At 38.5% G+C, this 18,755-nt stretch overlaps 2 protein-coding genes across 2 annotated transcripts; one reads left to right on the plus strand and one right to left on the minus strand.

Moving 5' to 3' along the window:
* Positions 1-1,725: 1,725 nt before the first annotated feature.
* LOC106315129 lies at positions 1,726-3,408 on the minus strand. Its single transcript, XM_013752894.1, has 3 exons — positions 2,971-3,408; positions 2,428-2,772; positions 1,726-2,181 (listed from the first exon to the last, which is right to left on the minus strand). The coding sequence occupies exons 1-3, from the start codon at positions 3,406-3,408 to the stop codon at positions 1,726-1,728; spliced, it is 1,239 nt and encodes a 412-aa protein (XP_013608348.1).
* Positions 3,409-8,855: 5,447 nt separating this feature from the next.
* LOC106318622 (beta-glucosidase BoGH3B-like) lies at positions 8,856-16,081 on the plus strand. The gene is made up of 12 exons (XM_013756680.1): positions 8,856-9,147; positions 9,345-9,591; positions 9,680-9,884; positions 9,992-10,082; positions 10,153-10,295; positions 10,696-10,939; positions 11,009-11,113; positions 11,201-11,230; positions 11,712-11,717; positions 14,948-15,094; positions 15,175-15,379; positions 15,454-16,081. The coding sequence occupies exons 2-12, from the start codon at positions 9,357-9,359 to the stop codon at positions 15,936-15,938; spliced, it is 1,896 nt and encodes a 631-aa protein (XP_013612134.1). The 5' UTR covers positions 8,856-9,147; positions 9,345-9,356; the 3' UTR covers positions 15,939-16,081.
* Positions 16,082-18,755: the final 2,674 nt, after the last annotated feature.

Raw genomic sequence — 18,755 nt, forward strand, 5'->3', positions numbered from 1 at the left:
TGGAGTTTCAATTTAACATTTTAAAGTATAAACATTTAATTTTTTTGATTATAGGGTATGTTTGAGGTATGGCTGAGTTATAATATCGTAACGGCTGACTAATACTAATCGATACGGCTGAGTTATATAAACATGTTACGATTATAGGGTATGTTTGGGGTAAGGCTGAGTTACGTATATACAACACGGCAGGGTTATTAAAACGATAAGACTGAGTCAAATACTTAATAACAACATAAGTCAAGTACAAAATAACAACATAAGTTCATCATAAAACAACAACAACATAAGTCAAATACTTCATAACAACACATATTCATTTAGCCATCATTTGGTCCGTCACAACATTTCCTCCTTCAGCGAGGATATCTGTTGCCATCTTCATCCGTAAACCTTGAATATTTTGATCGTTTATCTCATCAAACGTTACACCAAGCGCTAGACACTCCACAAACTTCAACGAATACACCCCACAATCGCCAACCTGGATGTTTTGTGGAGTGTATCTTTTGCTCCTCCTTCTGAATGAGAACTTTTTCCTGCTATTGGGTCGGATATTGGCAGGAATATGTACACTCAGCATAGCGGGAATCATGTGCGTCAGCGGTTTAAATGAATTCAGAATTCTCTGCTCACTTTCGAGTGTTACCTCTCCAAAGATTGGATTGTAGCAACCAATCTTCTCCTTCTTCAGATCCACGTGATTCGCAACCCAGTGATTTCTACCGGTTTGAAGACATCCGTACAAGTGATCCACATCTTCATACCACTTCAAGTTTGTTCGACAATGATCGGGAATCCTACCATTTATCATATCTTCATAACCATTGCCTTTGAACATGAACATTGTGGGTTTCATCTTGAACTGAGCGTAATCGTGAATCAAAAAACTTTGCCACCAAACGTCAACGAAGGCAATCCGCTTGGACCAGAATGGAGTGGGCTCTCGCATGAACCTTTTAATGAGGACGTTCATATACGCCACGACATGCTACATAAATAATATTAACAAGTCAGCCGTAATCAAATATATAACTCAGCCATTATATAATAAAAGAATATATAACTCAGCCGTGATATAATAAAATAATATATAACTAAGCCGTAAAAATTTGATAACACAGCCGTAATAAAATAAAATAATATATAACTCAGCCGTAATAAAGACTTACATTATCAGACCCCCATCCATTCTCATTCTCCGGCCACGGCCTCTCATGGATGAGTATGCTGTAGAAGTCACTATCATGATCAGCTGTTAGTACTTCTTTTTTACCTGGTGCGGCTAGTGGTTTCGGTGGAATTGCCTTGATGTGTTGCATAAGTTTCTCCAATAGCGCCGGATCAACAGGTGCTAGAGGGTCATATATTGCTAATGAAGGAGTAACATTCTTCCTCATGCACGTAGTTCTATTATGTCCTACGTTCGGAAAAACTAATGATGAAGAAACTGCCGTCATTGACAACCCTTTTGGAGTTAACCGAACATTTTTTCCCGGTAGTCCTTAATTATGGCAGATCTAACGACTTCAGAATTCTCGACATCAGACTCCGGCGCGAATTCATTCTGTTCTGCAACAACTTCGTCAGTTATATCAGCCAATGAACTATCCTCTACCTCAGGTTGTACCTTGCATCTTGTTACACCGTCACACGGTTGAGTCACCTTTTTGTACTTTGACCCAGCCTGTTTTTGCTTCTTTAGCTCAGCCTCTTGTTTCTTCTTTAACTCAGCCTCTTTTTTCTTAGTCTCAGCCACTTTTTTCTTAGCTTCAGCCTCTTTTTCTTAGCTTCAGCCTCTTTTTTCTTATCCTCAGCAGCTTTTTTCTTAACCTCAGCCTTCTCCTTCCTCTTAAACGCAGCATCTGCCTGCGCTGCTTTTTTCTTCTCATCGGCTTCCTCACCTTTAACAATACGCATGCACCTGCAACCGCGTCCATAGGCTGGATCCTTAGCAGCCTTATCATCCTTAGTAGCCTTATCATCCTTAGTAGCCTTTGCAGGAGAAATTACTACGAAATCAAGAGGCCGCATATCAGTAGCTTTATCGACACTACCAAACTCCTCATCCAAAGTCCTTTTCACCCCTGATTTCTTTTTAAGCTCCTTGGCCAAATTCTTTTTCGGTCCAAACTCCTTACCAGGGGTCGCAGCTACTAACGCTGGACTATTGACAGACTTCTGATGCGTTCAAACCACCGGTGATGCCATCGATAAAGAGTTATCTGATAATGGTGGAGAGGGATTATCATGGTTTTTAGGAATTTTCCCAACCCCCAGATCTTTCAGACGCTCCTCCAGTAAAGCATTCACCCTGTCATCAATGGTCTTTTGGTCCATCAATGGTTTGTTCCGATCTAACTAGTAAGCTTCCAACCGTGAGTCAACCTGATCAAATTTTCTGGAAATAATATCCAGAGTACTCACAATGATCGTTAGAGTCGCTTTGTTCTCCAACTCCAACTCTTCGCTACCTTCCTTATCGCTAGAACCCTTTCCCGTTGCATCAGCTTCAGACTCATTTTGTGTCTTAACTTTCTTCTTTTGCTTCTTAATGGGTGGCTCAACTTCTGACGAAACTCCACCCTTCATTCTCTTCTTCTCATTCCTCTTCCCCTTTGCATTCCCCTGCACTTCCCACAAACCTTTCACAAATCTACCTGAATGTATATCTGTTATCAACCTAACGAGTTGTTGGTCGTCATCTTCACCCGGCCAAATAGGAAACATCTCTTCAATTGAGTCCTTCAAAACCATTCTCCTCACACGCACCTGCAACACCAAGTTATAACAAAACTCAGCCTCCAAACTAACACAAAACTCAGCCATCAACTAAAATAATTCAGCCGTGATTCAACACATAACTCAGCCATCAACTAAAATAATTCAGCAGTAATTTAACACATAACTCAGCCATTAAGTAACTCAGAACTCAGTCATCAAATAAATTAAGTCAGCGTTAAACCTTACCACGCCATGCTTTTCGATTTCGGCAGACAACAATTTATCAAAGTTTGCACGTGTACGCTTTCCACCCCATCGCAAAAGCGGAACGTCTTCGTTATTGATCACTCTCCCAAAACTCTCACCGAAGCATGTGACGGATTCATAAGCCCAAATCAATAACGCGTCCTTCATGCCGCTTATTGTATATGAACCTCCATCTGGAGCCAATGTTTTAATAGAGTCAATTAGAACTTCGTATGCAGTCCGACCCCATGGATACAACCTCATGGCTTCATCGTCGAATGCCCTTATTGCACTTTGAAAGGGTATCCTTGAATTGTGATGCAAACAATAGACTCCCATGGCTTGAAGAAGTAGCAGCCCCAACCACTTGCGCTTTTCAAAACTCCAAAGCGGACAGAACGCTAATGTTGCCTTCAGTTCATCTAACTTTGGTCTCATCCCATGCGGCACCTTCAACTCCCCCCCCCCCAAAACTCGTTGTATTGACTAGGATCAAATTTTTGTGTTGGCAATAGACATGTGTTTAGCCCAGTGATCTCACCAAACTCGAGCAAGCTAAACCTGATAGCCTCATCAATTTAACTTCAGCAGCATCCATCTGATCATATAACCCAACAATAAAATCAGCCTCAACAAAACAGTAACTCAGCCGTACCATAAGAGTAACATAGTCATAACATAACATTAGGTTATTCACGACACAAATATAACTAAGCCATAACATAACCATAACTCAGCTGCAGCAAAACCCTAACTCAGACGCAACGAAACCCCCAACAAAACAAAATCACAGCCGCAACACAACCTTATCTCAGTCGCAACAAAAATATAAATCAGATGAAATATAATACATAACTGACCCACAAACTCAACAAAACACAATATATAACGTCGCGATATCCTACCGGAAAAGACGAACTCGGAGATAAGAATGCGGCGAAGACGGCGGCGAAGACGATTTCGTACAAACGAGTTCATAATTCTGAATTCGGGCACGATGATAACAGAGAAAACAGAGTACAACGACAGAGAGCTATTTCGACGAAGAAGAAGTTAACACAGACAATGTCGATGACGGAGTGTGGAAGTATCCTCGCGGTTCCTTCTTCGACAGTTCTTCTTTGAGACGACAAAACGATGTTCTTAGTTAGTTTTTTTTTTAAACTTCGATTTAGTTATGTTGGAGAAGAGACGATTTGATTTCTATTGTGGTGGTGATGTGTAATTTTAATTACTGATGTGGATTATATGTTTAAAAGTAATTTCAATTAAAAAAAACTAACCAAAAATCTTTAGAGTCATTTACTATGGGTGTCCAAACATTCTAGTCATTTTAAAAAAATGTTTAACACTCTACTAATAAACCAACTTTTGTTATACATTCTACTCATTTTCTCTAAAATTAATGCTATCTTCTCCAAACTATAAGAATATGATTAGTACACCTCAGCGTAACTGGGCATAATCTAAAAAAAAAACTGAGAGAAAAAGAAAACAAATGATTAGAGTAAATAATAAAACAGAAATGAAAGAAAGAGAAAATGAACATGCAAAAAGATAAAGAAAGAGAACTTGAACTTTTACTTTCATTTTGTCAAGTGGAAAATTTTCTGTCATTTTTAACTGTATTCAACCAAAAGTAGCTTAAATATATAAGCGTAAGATAATGATATACTAAAAGTTACAAAAAAAAAATGATATACTATTGATTATGATAGCTTCTTACGAATAGTCATACAAGTATATTGTGGTTGAAAACGGAGTTATAACTGTTATGTCAATCACTTTGACAAATCGACAAATTAATCCGAACTATGATAAAATACACAGCACAAAAGAGATATGACATATGACCTTGTCTGTTGGATTTCGTATTATGATGTGACCCTTGAAGGAATAGTCAGGAGCAGCCAAAATAGAATTTATGGTTAGCACTTGACACTATAGGGGCAAGTGTGGTCCCGAAGGGATTGAAATGATACACATTTTGTTTGTTTGGGCTTTCAAAGAAACCGATATGGTTACCACGGATGTATCAGTCCAGTTGATTTAAGCGCAGGCGTTGATGTTATTGCGTTTCTGGGTTCGATCCATCATGGGAGAGATATTTTATGCCATTGGCCTTGTCCCCATGGTCTGGGTCCCGGGCCTGAGGGATTATGGGCTTTGTCCCCGAAACGTCTAGATAATAAAAAAAATTGATATGGTTTTAGTCTCTTCTGGTGTGGTGGATGATATTTGTGAATTTCTGTGATAATTTGAACGGGGAAGAATAAAAATGATAATTTTAACTAATCATATTTTGATCTCCTCCAACGAATCACATTTACATATGCAGTTGAGGTGTTCAAATGCTACAACTCTATTGACATTTTCAACAGTTGTCTGAGATGGTCTGACTGATTATCTTTTCAGAACCGTGAGATGGCAAACATGACACATGTCTTCACTCAAGATTTGGTAATGGTAACTCACTCGGTGTACTGCTTAGATTTCTAAAGAGGACCAGGTTTAAAGCTACGAGCTGGATCATCGATGACCGGACGAGAATTAGTTTGACGTACTCTATCTATTCTTCGGTCCAATGAGATGGATCTTTATCCGATGTTTTTTGGTTAAAAAACATTGTAGACATTGTCATAAGTTCATACTATGCCTTTTCTTAAAAGAAAATCATCAATGATATTTTAAGTTTTATGACAAACGACTTGTAATGTCTTTTATAGGTTAAGGTTTTGTAATAAAATAAAACAAAGATTAAGGTAAGGGTTAATGTTTGTCTATATGATATCTTGCATATATCGTAATGTCAAATAACTTGGTCTACTATTGATGATCTCTTCTTTCAATCAATCTGTTTAGTTTAAGGATATCGCATCTTAGTGTATTGGACTCTTTTTGGTCATCTTTATTATTCATTTTTTTTAATAACGACCGTTTCAATAAGCAAAAGAAGCATAACCAAAAAAATTTTTAAAGAAAATTATATATAAAAAAAACAGAGTCACAGTGAGGCTCTACGCACCAAGTGAAAGTAAACTACATTGGTTTTTTCATAGTAAGTTTACTGGAAAGGGCTGCTTTTAGAGAGAGAGAGAAAGGAGATCTGAGTTTTCTCTCCGGCGTACGGCCGGCGCGTGAGTGTCTCGGAACCTTTATTCCTTTTCATAGAGGTTTCTTTTGGCCTCTTCTTCGTCGCCTCTCACCGATCGCTTTGTCTGAGCTCTGGATTGGAACCATCCTCCAACGGTGGTTTCCTCGCGTGGAGGGAAGACGCGGTCGCGTGGAGGCTAACGGCGTGAGAAGAGACGCTTGAATGCGTCAGTGGTGATTCTGGGAGATGGAGGCTATCACAGATCCGTCGTCACCGATTTGTTTTCCGGGAGGTGGAGGCTTCTTCAGCTTCGCCGTCGCCGGTTCTAGTTCCCGGGAAGGGGAGGCTTTCTCTGCTCCGTCTTCGCCGGTTTTGGCTCCGGAGGGTAGGGGCTCACATAGCTCTACGCTGTCGGTTTAGGTCCCCGTTCTCTTTTGGGGTTTTTTTTCTTTGTCTTTACTAGTATGGATTGGGTGGAATTTGCGGTGTGGTTCTTGTCGTTAGGGTGGTTGTTCGGATTTGAAGGGATGAGCGATCGGTAGACGATGAAGCTCTCCATCGATGGCGACGACGACAAGAGAAGGAAAGCATAGTTCTTGAGTCTCGGGCTTGATATGCCCAGTAGGTGGCATGGATGTTTGGGATGAGCTCTCGGTTAGTCCGATGACGCTCTCCGTGACAAGCGCGACCGAGGAGAGCCATTCGACGGTAACAGTCGGGATGAGTCATTTCATGATTGGGTTAAGCCGATCCGGGATCTTTGGTTTGTGGGCCTGTCGGGGTTGGGTTTGTGGGCCTGTGGGCCTGTTTGTCTAGGGTTTAGCAGGGTTTGATAGTTGGACCGTAGGCTTTTTATCTTGTAACTTCTTGGGCTTGGCCCATTTTCTATTTCAATGAAATATTGACGGAAAAAAAAAACGTGAGGCTCTACGCTATGAAAGAAGCTTTTTAGACTTTGTCATACCATGTTACAAAAAAAAAAAAAAAAAAAAAGACTTTGTCATACCCAAAGGCCAACTCTGTCCAAAAAGAACAACATTGCTTTTGAAAGTGAAAGATGATCCATAGTTTCATACACAAATTAAGATCCCAAGTAGTTAGTCAAATCAGGTACAACATAAACCTTATCAGCCCACTAAAGATTGTGTGTACAGATTAGGCCCATCAGGAGTTGTTATTATGTCCTCTGAAGGATCCATGTAACAGTGTCAGTGTAGAAGACACCTCCCTTTTAAAGACCTTGTATATACTTCTGCAGTTTCTGCCGAACCGAGTGTACCGAACTGAGCCAAACCAAGATTTTTGGTTTGGACACTGAAAGCATCTTCACACGTGTTGTCATATGTTAGTCGTTAGAGTAGCAATTTCCCTTTTTGTTTTCTTCCAAGTCAACCTTACTATTAGTCGTTAGTGGGTAGCATATTCTCTCGTCTTATCCATTTAGCAATAACCAAATACTACTAGTTTTGTTCCTTCTATTACACGGTAACTCAGTGCACGGATTCCACGATGCGCTTTCACCCATTTAACCAAGCGATCGTCCAAATAATATGCAAATTCGTTTACCACCCATTTTTTTTTTTTTTTTTTTTTTTTGTAACTTAAAACCACTACGCTCTTTGTTCATAACATAAGCTGAAAAAATAGAGCGAAGTAACGGTTTTCTCCTAGTCAAAACACGAAGAAACCACCATTTTTCGAATTAAACAAGAGAATAAACAGATAACTTATAGTTTTACTACTTCAGTCAAGAAAAAAAACTTATAGTTTTACGCAATCGTTAAGTAAATAATGCTCTTTATGTAATATTTAGTTTAAGCTATAGTTCAAATACTACATATTAAGTCACTGGCGCATATTTGGGCATTATAGCAAAGTTGTCAAAAACGAAAATGATGATATTTAAGTAAATTTCATATGTGGCCATTAGATTGATTGTCAAATACGAATTCATGATGTGTACTTTTGACTTGAGTGTCCCCACTATTTGTGCCGAACTTTGAGACTCACGAGAGTGGATAATTATTATTATCTCTATATACTTCATGTTTTCTTCTCTTATTTAAATAAACATCCTAATAATCTGCATAATGCTGATTTTCATGTGTGATTTTACTCTAAATTTAGAATTTTAATATGTGGAATGTCACAGATAAGTTTATCCACCATTAACATAATGTTATAGTGGCAAATAATAACTATAGCAAATAATAGCAATGAGTGGTTTTCATTTTGGTAGAGCCAGACAGTAATAGTAAACAACTAACAATGTAATCTTCTTATTATCTTGCCCTTGTAATTGGTTCAGCGATTCGTTTTGCATGTGAAAGCCACATTTGATAACTAATTCTTTTTTTCCCATTAATAGAACTTGTTTAAAAACTTAGTTAAAATGACAAACCACAAAGATAAATGAGTCTTCTTCTGAGTATTAAACTATTTAATATTTCTTCCGTTTCATAATAGATGATATTTTAGAAGATTTTTGTTGTTTCAAAATAGATGATGTTTTGATCTTTTTATGTTATTTTTAACTTTATTGAAAACTGTGTAACCAATTAGATGTTGTAGTCATTTCTGTAATTGGTTGAATAACTTTTAAATTATATTTTTAAAACTATTTTTTAGAGAAAAATAAATTTTTTAATCTTTGTGCATTAAGGAATAATATCACGGAAAGAATACCATATTTTTTTTTGGGTAAAATGTTTGAAAAAGTGTGAAGGGACGTGGAGAAAAAGGAGAACAACTTTCGAGTGCTTATAAAAAAGGTAGCAGCACAGTTTCCAAGATCTCACTCTACTGTTTCGCAGAGAAGAGAGATTACTATACAGTCGCCAAGAAGATTCTCTCCCTAAACCTCATTTCCAAGACTAATAAGTTTCTTTGTTTCCTCTTCCTCCAATCGTTAAGTTTATTCCTTTCTTGCTTCTGTATTGATTTCAAATACCTTAGTCTGTTTTTATACCAACACCAGTAAAGATTCCTGACTGAGTTTCTCATCTGGGGTTTCTTCTTATTATAAGTTTTTTCTTGTTTTGTTTTCTCAAACTCTAAAGATCTGATTTTTCCAGCTCTCTCCGGTAATGCTACCTTCTTATGTTCATCCAAGCTTTCTGATGTTGTTTCATTCTTCAGATTGTTCTTCTTGTTTCCTCCAGCTGTTTCACCATCTCTGTCTAGCAATATGTTATGTTTTTTTTTTTTTTTTAATTTGATATTACAATGAAACAGTTCCTCTGACTAATAGCTTAGATCTCATTATGTGCACTTGTGTTAGTTGTGGAAAAAAATGGGGACTTTGAGTAAGGCTTTATGTCTTCTCCTGCTGTTCTGTACCCTGGCCGTTGCTGCTGCTGATGTTGCTGATACTGGGGGTGCTCCAAAGTACAAAGACCCAAAGCAGCCTTTGGGTGCAAGAATCAGGGACCTGATGAACCGTATGACTCTCCAAGAGAAGATTGGTCAGATGGTTCAGATCGAACGCACCGTAGCCACACCTGATGTCATGAAGAACTACTTCATAGGTTAGAAGAAATCTTTGGAACTGTGTCTGTTAAGTCTAAGTTAGTTGACATCGTGGGGGGGGGGGGGTTATCTTTGATGTATGTGTAGGGAGTGTGTTGAGCGGTGGAGGAAGTGTGCCTGCACCAAAGGCCACACCTGAAGCTTGGGTGAACATGGTCAATGAGATTCAAAAGGCTGCTCTTTCCACCCGCCTTGGGATCCCCATGATCTATGGGATTGATGCTGTTCACGGTCACAACAACGTGTACGGCGCCACCATTTTCCCTCACAATGTAGGCCTTGGAGTCACCAGGCAAGTTTTGTCCAACAAGGCCTTTAAGAACTGTTCATAAATAAACTTTTGTACGGCTATAAACATGAGACCAGCTTTATATTTGTGTGTTTTTACTAATCTTGTAGGGATCCTATGCTACTTAAGAGGATTGGGGAAGCAACCGCACTTGAAGTTAGAGCGACTGGAATCCCATATGCCTTTGCTCCCTGCATTGCAGTAAGTATATACTAGTTTGAAGTAGTCTAATCAAGAAACCTGTGTGCTTAATAGTGTTATACTTTGACAGGTTTGTAGGGATCCGAGATGGGGAAGATGCTACGAGAGCTATAGCGAGGATTATAGAATTGTCCAGGAGATGACTGAGATTATACCCGGCTTGCAAGGTGACCTCCCTACCGAGCGAAGAGGTGTTCCCTTTGTCGGTGGAAAGTAAGTATCTTTATGTTTATACCCGGTTTGCTTCTTTTATGTTTGAATCCTGATGATCAAAGTGGGGGACAAGCCTCGGGTCATCATGATCACGGGTGCTTTTATTTAGAACTTATTGGCCCTTGAGTGTTAATAGATTCAGGATAACAGATGAATCAATGTAGTGATTGTCAATTTCACAAGTGCCTGGCAGTCTATGATTAGGCAACACATGTGACATGTTTCAACTCTATCTATAGTAGGTTCAGACAAGTTCTTAAAGAGTCTCTTCCACTGTAGGACCAGTGTGAAGCATCTAAACAGTCCCTGTCCCACTCATTAGAGGAGATAGTATAAGTTTGGTTAGATTCGTTTCAGTCTTTATCTTGAGTTTATCTAAATGAGTTTGTGACGGTAACAGATCAAAAGTTGCGGCTTGTGCTAAGCATTTTGTGGGAGATGGAGGTACAGTGAGAGGGATAGATGAGAACAACACGGTGATTGACTCGAACGGGCTATTTGGAATCCACATGCCTGGATATTACAAGGCTGTAAACAAGGGTGTTGCAACGGTTATGGTGTCCTACTCTGCCGTGAACGATTTGAGAATGCATGCTAACAAGGAACTCGTCACGGGTTTCCTCAAGGACAAGTTGAAGTTCAGAGTAAGAAATGATTCATGTTGGATGCACTTGGCTGTTCTTTGGTTCTAAAAGCTTCTGTTTCCTTTGCAGGGTTTTGTCATCTCTGATTGGCAGGGGATTGATAGGATCACGAATCCTCCGCATCTTAACTATTCATACTCTGTCTACGCGGGAATCAGCGCTGGAATTGACATGGTTAAGTGATTCTACCTTACATTTATTTGTTATACGGTCCATTTGGTTACTTGATTATTGTATGTGTGTGTGTCTCTCTCTATGCAGATCATGGTGCCATACAACTACACAGAGTTCTTGGACTTTGCTCCGAACATAACTTGAAATGTCCACCAAGTGGAGTGTTCACTGGCTTTGCCTTATTCATGTTGAATCTCTCCAACACCCTTTCAACATATCGTTCTTGGGATAACCACAAAAGCTTCTTTGGTCTATCCCGAGTGATTTTCATTCCAAGAATCTGTCTCGCTTGCCCCAAATCTTTCATTGCAAAGGACTCTCCTAGGTCATTCTTCAATGCGGCTATTTTGTTGCGATCTTGGCCCACAATCAACATATCGTCAACATAGAGTAATAATATGAGAAAGTCGCCGCTTTCGTACCTCTTTATAAAAACGCAATGATCGTTCTTGGTTTTCTTGAAGTTGTGATCCACCATGAAGGAGTCAAACTTCTTATACCATTGTCTTGGGGCTTGCTTGAGACCGTAAAGACTCTTCTTTAATCGGCACACCAAGTCTTCTTTTCCTGGAACCTTGAATCCTTCAGGTTGCTCCATATAGATCTCCTCCTCGAGTTCACCATGTAGAAAGGCCGTCTTGACATCGAGTTGTTCAATCTCCAAGTCTAGAACTGCTGCTAGACCAAGAACCACTCGGATAGAGGACATCTTCACCACTGGAGAGAATATTTCTTCAAAATCTATGCCTTTCTTTTGGTTGAATCCTTTCACAACCAATCGAGCTTTGTATCTTGGATTTGAGCTTCTATCTTCATACTTCAACCTATACACCCACTTGTTCTTCAAGGCTCTCTTTCCTTTTGGTAGCTTCATCAGCTCATAAGTGTGATTATCATGCAAGGATTGCATTTCATCTTGCATAGCTTCAACCCACTTATCTTTATGGGTGTCTCCTATGGCCTCCTCATAGCTTTGAGGCTCCCCCTCATCTGTAAGATTAACGTACTCATCTCGATAATATCTTACAGATGGTCTTGTCTCTCTTCCAGACCTTCTTGGCTCATGTTCTTCCTCTGGCTCCACTTGAACTTCTTCTTCACCTTCATCACCATTCTGATCCATGATAGGATCCCCTTCACCCTCATCTCCAATCACTTGTTCATGATCTTGAGGCTTATGAGAATCTTCATTCCTTACAACCCTTAGCTTTGGTTTCTTTGATTTGTTGATGTCTTCGATTGTTTGATCTTCGAAGAAAACAACATCTCTGCTCCGGATAACTTTTCTGTTAACCGGATCCCAAAGCCGATAGCCGAATTCGTCTTTTGGTGATCCAAGATAAATGCACTCTTTAGTCTTAGAGTCTAGCTTGGCTCGTTCATCCTTAGGTATATGGACAAACGTTCTGCAACCGAACACCTTCAAATGGTTGTAAGAGACCTTCTTACCCGACCAAACTTCCTCCGGGACATCGCCTTCCAAAGGGACTGATGGTGTAAGATTTATGACGTCCACTGCAGTCTTTATGGCTTCTCCCCAAAATGGTTTGGGTAGTTTAGCGTGAGAGAGCATGCACCGAACTCTTTCTGTGATCGTTCGATTCATTCTTTCAGCTAGCCCGTTCAGTTGTGGCGTCTTTGGTGGTGTCTTCTCCATCCTGATTCCATGAGCTTTGCAAAACGCTTCAAAGGGACCTCGGTACTCTCCACCATTGTCAGATCGAACACACTTGAGTTTTTGACCCGTACTTCGCTCTGCTTGGGCTACAAACTCCTTGAAAGCATCAAGAACTTGATCTTTTGACTTCAAAAGGTATACCCATACCTTCCTTGAATGGTCATCAATAAAGGTGACGAAATATGATGCCCCTCCATTGGATTTCTCGGACATGGAGCATACGTCAGTATGCACAAGATCAAGAATATGCTTTCTTCTCATAGGCGTAGATGATCTTCGGAAAGCGACCCTATGTTTTTTCTGGTTAAGCAATCATGACATGGTGAGAGAGAAATACCTTTCATATCAGGAAGAAGTTTCTTGCTAGAAAGTATACTTAAACCTTTCTCACTCATATGCCCGAGTCTTCGGTGCCATATATCGATGTCATCACTTGCAACGTTTACTTCTTCCTTGCAAAGCTTGGCTTGTGTTACATATAAAGAGCCTTCTTTTCTTCCTCGAGCCATGATCAAACTTCCTTTGGTTAACTTCCATTTGCCACCACCAAAATGACTGTCCAAGCCGACATCATCGAGCTTTCCGGTTGATATGAGATTGAGTCGCATGTCGGGAACATGTCTCACATCCTTGAGAACTATCTTACATCCAGTGTTTGATGTAAGAATAACATCCCCCTTTCCAATGATCTTGCTTCTTCCTTGATTTCCCATTTGAACATTACCAAAGTCACCACTTTGATAGGTTGTGAAGAAGCTTCCATGAGGGGTGACGTGAAAAGAAGCACCAGAATCAACGATCCATGAGCTATCATCAGAGCTAAGATTACATTCTCCAACGAGATATAATTCTTCGCTCTGGTCTTCCACAATGGTGGTAGTCTTTTCTTCATGCTTCTTTGTAGGATTGAACCGGTCTGGTTTGATATTACCAGCTTGTTTGTCTTTCTTGAAAAACCGACATTCCGACTTCATGTGACCCTGTTTGCCACAGTAATAGCAAGTAACTCTCGGACGTGACTTGGATCTTCCTCGAGATTGGTCTCGTCCTCTGCTTCGGTTTTGACCACGAGTCTCTTCTCTACCTCGTCTATCAACAATGTTAGCTTCTGAATATGAACTCGAACCTCGTTCCTTCCTGCGAACTTCTTCGTTTAGAAGGCTATCAGTGACGGTGTCCATGGTAAGCTTTCCCTCCGGTGCTGAATTGCTTAGAGTGACAACTAGTGTGTCCCAACTCTCCGGCAGTGAACTGAGGAGTAAAAGGGCTTGCATTTCGTCTTCAACCTTCATATCAACTTTGTTAAGCTGATTTACAATCCCCTTGAAATTGTTCAAGTGCTCCATCATGCTCTGGCCATCCTTGTACTCCAACTTTACCAACCGTCGAACAAGAAGAGCTTTGTTTCGAGGTGTTTTCTTTTGAATCATGGATTCAAGTTTTGTCCATAATTCAAAAGCATTTGTGTAGGTAGAGACATGTTCAAAAAGAGATCGGTCGACATACTTACGGATTACGGCAACCGCCTTTCTATTAAGAATCTCCCATGCTTTATCATCCTTTCCTTCCGGCTTATCCTTCATGATGATGGGCTCATGCAAATCCTTACAATAAAGGTGATCTTCCATCATCGGTTTCCAATAAGAGAAGTTGTCCGTCGTGAGCTTGAACATGTCACCTTCAAAGGTAACGGTGGCCTCCATCTTGAATCTCACGGGTCTTGATGTTATGTTTGAGCCTAGCTCTGATACCAGCTGTTGGGAAAATTATCCAATATCGATGAGATGAAGATGGTATTAGACAACTAGAAAATTTAAGAAGAAGACTCTTAATATTTAGGAAAGGGTTTACTACAAAGATTTTGTTTTTGGAAACTCTCTCTTACAAATATTTTCTCTCTTTGTTTTTCTTGATTCTTGGATGATTACAAATGGTGCTAAGCACCCCTATTTATACAAGTGAAGGAGCACACTCCAACAAGTTCTAGATTTCTCTAAATTATTATTTATTTCAAAATATCTAACTCCATAACTTTCTCTCTTCTTCTACACAATTCTTCTTCTATACTTCTCCACTTTTCTCTAGATGTTTCTTCTTCTTGGACTAAGGCTTGATTATGATTTGATTAGTTTTGGGCTTAAGGAGGGAAATCCAACAAAATCAACAATCAGATAAACAAAAATCTGATCCCTATGAGCAGGATTGATGACGCTGTGAAGAGAATCTTAAGGATCAAATTCACAATGGGACTCTTTGAGGAACCACTGGCTGATCTCACCTTCGCCAACCAACTTGGTAGCAAGGTCCGTTGTTTGTTTTATCCTCCTCTTTTACTCATCATCAGTTATGAAACTGAACAAAAACTCTGCGCAAATTTTGACAGGAACACAGGGAACTAGCTCGTGAAGCCGTGAGGAAATCTCTAGTGCTGCTCAAGAATGGTAAGAAAGGAGATAACCCGTTGCTTCCTCTCCCTAAGAAGACGGGAAAGATCCTTGTGGCGGGAACACACGCTGATAACTTGGGGTATCAATGTGGTGGCTGGACCATCACTTGGCAAGGCCTTGACGGCAACGACCTCACCATTGGTATGTTTACTGATGATACAGAACTTCATGTTACATATGTTAGTTATACTGAGTTTGGTTTTGATGATTCACAGGTACAACGATCCTTGCGGCTGTGAAGAATACAGTGGCTCCGACCACACAAGTCGTCTACAACCAAAACCCCGATGCAAACTTCGTCAAGTCTGGTGAATTTGACTACGCCATTGTGGTCGTGGGTGAGCCGCCTTATGCTGAGATGTATGGGGACAGCACTAACCTGACCATAAGTGAACCTGGTCCGAGCACGATAGGGAACGTGTGCGGATCAATGAAGTGTGTGGTGGTTGTTGTCTCTGGGCGTCCCGTGGTGATGGAGCCTTATGTTTCGACCATTGATGCCCTTGTGGCAGCTTGGCTTCCGGGGACGGAAGGTCAAGGGGTTGCTGATGCTCTGTTTGGTGATTATGGGTTCACTGGAAAGTTGGCTCGGACTTGGTTTAAGTCGGTGAATCAGTTGCCGATGAATGTTGGCGACCAGCACTATGACCCGTTGTACCCGTTCGGTTTTGGGTTGACCACACAACCAGCCAAGTTGTAGGCTTGTCTTGTTCCGAAGCTATAAGTTTAGTTATTCAACTGATCACATTTGAGTTTGTATAACTTGAGAAGCAGACGACGGCAGAAAAATTTGGAGCCTGTCTCAACTTTTGAGTTTATATTCTATTCAAAGCTTTAAGAATATAGTTCATGTTACGTAATTATAGTAAAACAGCCTAATTAAATTCACCAGAAGTTAATATGGTTTGAAGGGACCGGGAGATAAAAAGATTTAAATAAACAAACAAAAACTTTTATTATCTATACAAAAAGAAAACAATCTAGGTAGGACCTGGTCCTTAAATATCTCTGGTTTGTTTGTGAAGACTACACAGTCTCATTACTTAGCGTAGGAAAGATAGGGATCCTATTAGAACTTCTGAGAATAGGAGGAATTACGAGAAAGTGTCGATGTGGAGAAACAAGATTATTAGAACATCATACACAAAAAAAAAAAACGGGTAGATTGTTCTATTGTTGTCCTCATGAATCAAAAGAGTTTAGTTGTTTCTTAACACTTTTTTTTTTGTTAATTGATATTGAAAAACAAAGTGATTTGAGAAGTTGGTGTTGTAGAATAAGTATCATTTGTTCGAATGGATCGACATTGTTGTGGTTTAGTACATGAATGACGTTGAAACAAATGTTGAAAAGGTTTAATTGGATGATGGAGCGGTGAAAGCAATGGTCGAAAGATGTGAGAGGATGTAAATGAGCTCAGATAAGTGGTGTACTCGAGATTTCTTTGTCGAAGATGAGGAGAGTCAATATTCCTTTTTTGGGTTCGTTCGGATTCTCTCTAAATTTGTTTGATCGAAGGAATCGGGTCACCAAACATCACAAATGTCATGTAACTTGTGATTTCTTTTTTTTTCCTATCAATGTTGGTTTATGTACTTGTTAGGATTTGTTTGCGTTCATAGTCTTGTTTTTGAATTCTTGAGAAATGTAATGGTTGTACAGATTTCGCATCATGTCATGGTTTGTTGTGATTTTCTGCTGTTTAATGGCTCTATTTGTTTATTTTATGGTATTTGTGATTCTAGATTATCAACTATAGAGAAGAAACATGAGGTTATCGAGACTGTTTCGAAAAAAACCATTGATTTGGTAAGAAATTCTTATTTCCCTTTGAATATCTATGAGAAAATGGTTTGGTATTGTGTTATTTCATCGGTTTTGAACTCAAAGAGCTTCATTTTGCTTGTTTAAGTTTGTTCTTTTCAGAGACAGTTGATGAATTTGAAATTGCGGACATTTTCCCTAGGCTTGATATGGTTCCAGAGGCCATTGCAACCAAGTTTAGAGATATGATCCATTGCTTTCTACAATCTGGAAAGAAGTCTCTTAAACCAGAAAGAGGTTTGAGCGTCAAAAGTTTTTGATGACAAGGCAAAATTATGTGTTATTTCAGGAATCGCTAGGAATATACAAAAACAAATTATCTATACTATTAAAACATAAGTTATAAGTTATTTCATGTGTGTTGTCTTCATTTTGACTATTCTTTAGAAAGTTTATCAAATTTTACATGATTTAATTATAATATCTTCTAATATTTTAATCTTTTTATTTGAAATGAAAATGAAGTTTTTTTAAATGAAAATTTAACAAAATCTTTGTGGCATCCTTTAAATTTTATTTCTGAAAATTAATTATCATAAATATCATTGGAAATTAAAGTTAATTTATTTTTAATTCATAAATAAATCTAAAAATTCTATGAAATATTTAAATTATATTTTAACGATAATATCAATTTAGTTTTTCAAAGATTTTAAATATATTTTGTTAGAAAAATATTCATTTCTATTTCAGATATAAAATAAAATACTTCTACTCTATTAATTTAGAGTCTTGTTTTTATCTACTGATAAAAAGTTGTTAGACCAATTCATTAAAATCTTAACATGTATTATTTTTACATTAATAAATTAAAATTATAATTTGTAAAGTAAATCAACAAATCTTTAAATGATATCACATTATTTTTTCATGTATGATATTTAGGTTAAAACATCTCTTACACTTTTAAAAAGTGTACTAATTTTTTTTTTATCATCCCAATAATAAATTTTGACCATTATCTTAACAATAAATGTGGAAACATCATTATACAGATTAATATTATTAAGAATATATAAAATACACAGATCTTTTTACACATGTGATTGTTGATGAATATATTTGTTGATTTACTTTGTTTTAGTTTTAATTTCTGTATTGGTGCACATACCATTAAACTTGCTAGTTAAACCACAACAAAAATTTGCTTTCTCATCTCACGCATATGTAATGATCATAAAAAAAATCTTGCAGTTCATAATGATAATAGTTATGCAAACAATCCAATTTGTATATAATTTCAAAAGCTCATCCTTTCAGTTCTGCATGTATGCGTTTAGGCCTGAGCAAAAAAACCGAAACCGAATAACCGAACCGGAACCAAACCGAAATACACGAAACCGGAACCAGACCAGAACCCTCAAATACTCGAACGGTTCCTATATTTCTATATCTGAAATAACCGAACCGAACCGAGAACCGAACGGGTACCCGAATATATAAAAATATTAATTATATATACATATGATATAACTAAATATATATTTTTAATTTAAAAATCTGTTAAAAGTATCCGAAAATAGTTGAGGATAACTAAATTATTATTAAGTATCCAAACTACCCGAAAGTATCTGAAACTATCCGGATAGATTTATCCGAAATATCCAAAATTCTTTTCTAAATCATCCTAATTATTTAATATTTTACCCTAAATAACCGATATTTTATCTGAATTACCCGAACTGCCCGAACT

Source organism: Brassica oleracea, chromosome C9, assembly GCF_000695525.1.
Source record: "Brassica oleracea var. oleracea cultivar TO1000 chromosome C9, BOL, whole genome shotgun sequence".
NCBI classification, from domain to species: domain Eukaryota; kingdom Viridiplantae; phylum Streptophyta; class Magnoliopsida; order Brassicales; family Brassicaceae; genus Brassica; species Brassica oleracea.